The 6,168-nt window shown below is 37.3% G+C and overlaps 2 protein-coding genes across 2 annotated transcripts; both read right to left on the bottom strand.

The window, feature by feature from the left end:
• Positions 1–102: 102 nt before the first annotated feature.
• On the bottom strand, positions 103–716 carry LOC145575430 (uncharacterized). Its single transcript, XM_081633302.1, has 2 exons — positions 511–716; positions 103–253 (listed from the first exon to the last, which is right to left on the bottom strand). Exons 1-2 carry the CDS (start codon positions 714–716, stop codon positions 103–105), a joined length of 357 nt encoding a protein of 118 aa, XP_081489428.1.
• Positions 717–774: 58 nt separating this feature from the next.
• Positions 775–5,795, bottom strand: LOC145575431 (uncharacterized). Its single transcript, XM_081633303.1, has 4 exons — positions 5,619–5,795; positions 5,220–5,381; positions 1,081–1,215; positions 775–990 (listed from the first exon to the last, which is right to left on the bottom strand). Exons 1-4 carry the CDS (start codon positions 5,793–5,795, stop codon positions 775–777), a joined length of 690 nt encoding a protein of 229 aa, XP_081489429.1.
• Between the last annotated feature and the right edge of the window lie 373 nt (positions 5,796–6,168).

A 6,168-nucleotide genomic window follows, 5' to 3' on the forward strand; every position in this document is an offset into this window, starting at 1 on the left:
CTCGAAATCACTCAAAAATGACTCGAAAAGCAAACACGCGAAACTCTATCGCCCTCTACCCCCCATAAAAGGAGTTACGCCCCCGTAACTCGACCACTAACCTTAGACAAACATCTCTGGGTAACATTTCCTCATATCAGCCTTAACTTCCCATGTAGCCTCCTCAGTTTTCTGATTCGACCACAACACTTTCACGATACTCACATCCTTGTTCCTTGTGCTCCTCACTTTAGAATCCAGAATCTTTACCGGTCTTTCCTCATAAGTCAAATTCACATCCATCTCAATGGTTTCTGGTTGCAACACATGTGTCACATCAGGAATATACTTTCGAATTTGGCTCACATGGAACACATTGTGAACCATTTCTAGCTCATTTGGCAAGTCCAACTTATATGCCACTTTTCCCACTTTCTAGATGATCTCATAAGGCCCTATATACTTTGGGCTCAACTTTCCCTTCATTCCAAACCTCATCACACCCTTCATGGGTGAAATCTTCAACAAAACCTTCCTTCATATTCTTCCTCCCTCCTTTTTAAATCAGCATAGCTTTTCTGTCGATCTTGGGCTGCTTTAATATTTTCTTGGATCAACTTGACCTGCTTCACCATATCCTCAATCATCTCTGGCCCAAGTACCATAGTCTCACTTATATCACTCCAATAAACTGGGCTTCTACACTTCCGACCATACAACACTTCAAATGGCGCCATTCCAATGCTTGCATGGTAACTGTTGTTAAGAGAACTCTATAAAATCCAAGTGGTCTTCCTAAGACCCTTGATACTCCATCACACAAGCTCTCAACATATCCTCTAATGTCTGAATCGTTCTTTCCCTCTGACCATCTGTCGCAGGATGAAACGCTGTACTCATTAACAACTTTGTTCCCATCGCCTTTTGCAAACTCTTCCAAAAGTTAGACAAAAATCTTGAATCTCTATCCGAAATGATGTCTGAGGGTACCCCATGGTACTTCACCACAAACTGCACATAAGCTCTCCCTAACTAATCCATAGTCCAAGTACTTCTCATGGGTATAAACGCGGCTGACCTCGTCAACCTGTCCACTATTACCCAAATAGTGTCATTCCCTGCCTTGATCTTTGGCAAGGCTCCCAATAAATCCATAGAAATTAAATCCCATTTCCATCTGGGCACCTCCAAGGATTGAACCTTTCCTTGAGGCCTGCGATGCTCAATCTTCAGTTTCTGACATGATAAACACTTAGCCACAAATTCAGAACTTGTCTCTTCATATTGGGCCACCAAAAAGTCTTCTTCATGTCCTTATACAACTTATCCCCTCCAGGATGCATTGAATAAGGAGAGTTATGGGCCTCTTCCATCAACCTCTGCTTCAAATCTCCACGACTCTGCGATACTGTAGACACCTAAAAATGTCTCCCTGAAACCAAACCCGATGATGAACAACCTTTCACCGCCATCATTGGCCGGGTTGAGTATTTAATCCCGAGAGTGCTTAAAGTCCATGTTCGATCAAACTCAATTCACAAAATAGTCAACGGATCAGTCCTAATGTTTAGTCAAAGCATAGTCCAATTTGTATTTTAGCCCGAACCTTTTTAATTCATTTCATATGATTTATTAATTTCGCCTAATTAATGAATAATAAACCTAAATAGCCCGAAATTGTGAAACAACACTTGAAAATGCTAAGCGTAATTAGGTTAAAAATGAATTTGGACTCAAATATGGAAAAAATGTACACCGTGTCACGGTGCCACGTGCCGCGCCAAGGTGGAAATTGCCGCGTCGCGGCATTTTCTGGCGTGTCACGGGATTTTTTCGTGTTTTCTCCGCGTATACCTACACGCGATTTATCAATCTGAACATGTTTTAGGGAAAATAGTGTCCCGCGTCACGGTACATTATACCGTGTCATGGCAGTCATTGCTGTGGCAGCAGACACTGCCGTGTCACGGTGCCCCAAAATTAGGGTTTTATCTTGTTAGGGTTCCGTGTGTTCCCTTTAATCATTTCCCCTATAAATACGACCCTCATTTCTACAGTTCGGGGCATTAAATAATTCTCTATTCTCTCTTCTATGCTCTAGCCTAAACACTAGCCTACCTTATTCTTCCACAATACTTCCCCTAAGCACTCCAAGGAGTCCGTAATTTACCCGAGGTTCCATCCTTTAATTAAGGCGTGAAAGGTAGAACTGATTGGGGGTTTGGCCCTAAACCAACTTTATTTAATTTAATTTTAATTATTGTTTTATTGATTTCCTTGAAGTTACTAACGCGTTTATTATTTTGTAGTTGCAAGCAAACAAAATCAAAGTAAGGAATCATGTTCCTTTTATATCTATTATTTTTCTAACAATATTTATTATATTTGTCATATATTAATTGTTGGATTATTGTTGAATTGCTTCCAATATTAATGTTAATTTTATTATATTTATGGATCACCATATTGCATGTTTAAAGGAGATATTTAATTGAAAATCACGGCTTGTAGACACCCAAATGTGTCTCCCTAAAACCAAACCCAGTGATGAATACCTTTCACATCATTTGATTATCGAACGAGGTGAAAGTGTGGAAAGTCAAGTGATGTGGTTGTTTTTATTAAAATATCTCTCTTTCTGTTTTCAAAAATATTTCTTTTCTTACTCTATTTACAAAAACATCCAGTCCAGTTTAGTTTGGTCTATGATAAGGGTCCAATAATGATGTTGTTGAATGGGGCTTGAAAAGACCTTTCCAACGATATATTATAAGCCCAATTCCAATGAATAATGAGGAAGTTATGGCCAAAATACTCAACTGGGCCCAAACCGGATTTTACCTACGACCCAATGATCATGTGGAGGGTCCAAGGGTTTAATCCTACTCCCAAACTAATTAGGATTTAATTATAAACTTCCATAAGTTTCTACAAGATCTTAATTATCCTTTTTTAAAAGATAAAATCAAAGAGTTTGAAATTAAATAAAACTTTCCTTTTTTAAAAACTTTCCTTTTTTAAAGTCCTAATTCTATTCGAATTTAATGATGTTCAAAGACAGTCAGATATTATTTTCGTGCCTCATAATTTTTATCTAAATATTATATGATTGGATAGGTCTTGAAATTATCTTTCCAATGATATATTATAATATTAATTCCGAGCTATAACGAAAAAGATATGAAAGGAATACGAAACTCTATCCAAAACTGACACCGTCCCACTATTTCGGCCATATCTTTTTATCTACATAATATTTTAATTTGATTTCAATTAGGATGAAAATTAGACTTCAAGATCTTTCCAATGAAATATTATATGACTTATTTGGAATTTTGGATCAAAAGATATGATAAAAACAATATTCGCAAAAACTGCTGACCGACGAGTTTTATTTCGATTCGAATTCGGATTCTTTTCTTATTCTTCGACTCTCTTTTTTCCTATTAATAGAGGTCATATCTCCCCTTTTTTCAATCATCTAAAATCTAAAATCAAAAATCATCATCTCTCTCTTTCTCTCTCTAAAAGCTAGAAGCTTTCTCTCTCTATTCTTTTTCTAAACCTTCCCTCTCACAAAATTCCTCATACATTAGCACTTGACACACCTAGCCAAGTTCGAAGTTGCCTTCTCCCTAGACGTGAAAGGTTTGATATTTCTGAGGGTTTAGTCCCAAATCTCTATTTCAATTATTTAATTTGATTGTTTGATTTATTATTTTTCTTGAAGTTACTAACACGTGTATTTTGTTATTAGAAAGAGATACGAGGCATCGAAGTAAGTACTTTAAGTGTTCTTCTTTTGATATTGAAATCATGTTAGGATGTTATATTTCTTCCTAGTATCATGTTAAGGGTAATAACTAAATTTCTAATATCATGTTTATGATGCTTCCTATTTCTTTCCTAATATCATGTTAATATCATGCTAGGGCTAAAGCTTTGATCTTTATTGCTTAGTGACATGCTAGGGTTTGTTATTAATCTTGTTAGTATCATTCCTAGGATCTTGTTAATATTATTATGCTTTGAGATTGAGAATATTATTATTATGATGATATTTATTTGTTGTTGCTTGATCACGTCCTCTCTTGCAGGATTAAAGGGAATTTGTACTTGTAATCACGCTTAATAAGATAATTAATAATCTTGTTTAGGGTTAATATGATTATAATTCAAGTGATCGCCAATAATAGTTTTGTTTGTGCATTAAATTCAACCAACATAGATTAAACAGGTTTAGGGTAAACCTAATGATTGCATGTTAGTCAGAAAGCGCACATGAATACGAGAAGAATAAAGTAGAGGCCTATTTAGTGCAGGTTCAATCTCTTTTAGGTTGGATTTGTATCTTCATCCCCGAACACCAGTCTTGGTTCCAGACCTATTGGAGTTGACGATCTCATGGAGCATTAAGGGGTGTAACCTTCACCCTTTGAACGGTTTACAAGTGCTTAAAACTTGTTGGAGACTCTTTTACTCTAGCTTCCTTCCCTTTGGACGCCACCGTGCTTAAGTGTATGATCACAGTGGGGCTCAATTTTGGGGTAAATATTCCCTACACGGCTAATAAGATAATTCGGACGACCGGTTTAGGTTCCTTTTTAATCTTGTTGTTTAATCAAGTGATCACAATATTTTAGAATTAACAGCATTAATATTCAACCAATTTAGCATAATAATAGTTTGGAGCGAATTGAATATTTTTTTGCATGCCTTTGAGATCGCAGGTATCACTTTTCACTATAAGAATCGAGTAGAGGCCAATACGGGCGAATGTGACTCTATGACTCACTTCGTACCATCATCCCCGATCCTCCTTGCATGGTTCCGAACCATATGGAGTTAGTAATCTCATGTATTATGAATGGGGTGTAACCTTCACGGGACAATAGTTGTTGTCTTTCATTGTCCCTTATCGTGGTTGCCTTTTATGATCCATGAACGGTTTACAAGTTCCTTAAAAACTTGTTGGCGGCTCCCTACTTTCTTTGTCCCTAATCGTATATGTCAATTCCCACTTCCTATGAGTGCGAAACATATTCACACATGCTTAACATAGGCGCACTTGAAACGACGCCTACAGGTACACACCATCTTCCCTTAAAACGAATACTCCCCTCATCACCAATAGTGAAATCCAACACTTGCCCTTCATTAATTTTCTTTTTGATTGTCTTTAACTTTTCATCCTCCAATTGACTTTCCCTTATCTCATCATAAATGGATGGTTGAATCACCAAGGCATTCAACATCATAGTCACTTCACCATGCTCCATTACTTCCAAGTTCAACTTCTGAAATTTAACACACAACCGATCTGGCACTACCATCACATTCATCGAACGTTTTGACTTCCTGCTTAAATCATCTGCCACCACATTATCCTTTCCTTCATGATACTGAATATCCAATGTATAGTCACTCATATACTCCAACCATCTTCTTTGCCTCCCATTCAAATGCTTTTGGGTGAAAATGTACTTTAAACTCTTATGATCCGTGAAAATTCTACAAGTCACCCCATACAAGTAATGCCTCCAAATCTTCAAGGAAAACACTATTGCAGCTAACTCCAAATCATGGGTTGGATAATTCCCTTCATGGGCCTTGAATTGCCTCGAAGAATACGCAATCACCCTTTGACTTTGCATCAAAACACATCCCAGTCCAAACCTTGATGCATCACTATACACCTCATATAAGTCACTTCCATCTGGAAAAGCCAGTATAGGTGCTGTGGTTAACCTTTCTTTCAGGATCTTAAAGGCCTCCTCACATTTTGGAGTCCATAAGAACTTATGCTCCTTTTTCATTAAACTTGTTATGGGCTTCGTAATCCTAGAAAAATATTTCACAAACCTTCTATAATAGCCTGCTAAACCTAAGAAACTCCTCACATCCAACACAATCTTTGGGGTTGTCAATCACTTACAGCTCGAATCTTGCTTGGGTCCACTGCAATTCCGTCCTTAGAAATCACATTCTATAAATCACTGGGGAGGATTCTTGGTTATTTATTGATTTGAGTGATCGGTATTTAATTATGATGAGTGGATGAGACTTGAAAAATTCTTGAAAAGTATTCAGGTCTGTCCCATAGGAAAAATTAGATAACCTGGTCGTGAATGAAGAAAACAGGGGCACCAGTAAGATTTCCTGACTGCCGCACCACGGAAGAGCTTTCCG

Source organism: Chenopodium album, chromosome 13, assembly GCF_948465745.1.
Source record: "Chenopodium album chromosome 13, dcCheAlbu1.1, whole genome shotgun sequence".
In the NCBI taxonomy this organism is placed as follows: domain Eukaryota; kingdom Viridiplantae; phylum Streptophyta; class Magnoliopsida; order Caryophyllales; family Amaranthaceae; genus Chenopodium; species Chenopodium album.

Bases quoted from the DNA above. Each gene is read 5' to 3' on its own strand.
- LOC145575430 (XM_081633302.1), bottom strand. From the start codon at position 716: ATGGCGCCATTTGAAGTGTTGTATGGTCGGAAGTGTAGAAGCCCAGTT. The intron at 254-510 runs GTTTTGTTGAAG...TTATGAGGAAAG, and splicing joins GAGGAAGAATATGAAGGAAG to ACCGGTAAAGATTCTGGATT.
- LOC145575431 (XM_081633303.1), bottom strand. From the start codon at position 5,795: ATGAAAAAGGAGCATAAGTTCTTATGGACTCCAAAATGTGAGGAGGCC. The intron at 1,216-5,219 runs GTGATTCAACCA...TTATCATGTCAG, and splicing joins CTATGATGTTGAATGCCTTG to AAACTGAAGATTGAGCATCG. The intron at 991-1,080 runs GTAATAGTGGAC...GCTTATGTGCAG, and splicing joins CAGGGAATGACACTATTTGG to TTTGTGGTGAAGTACCATGG.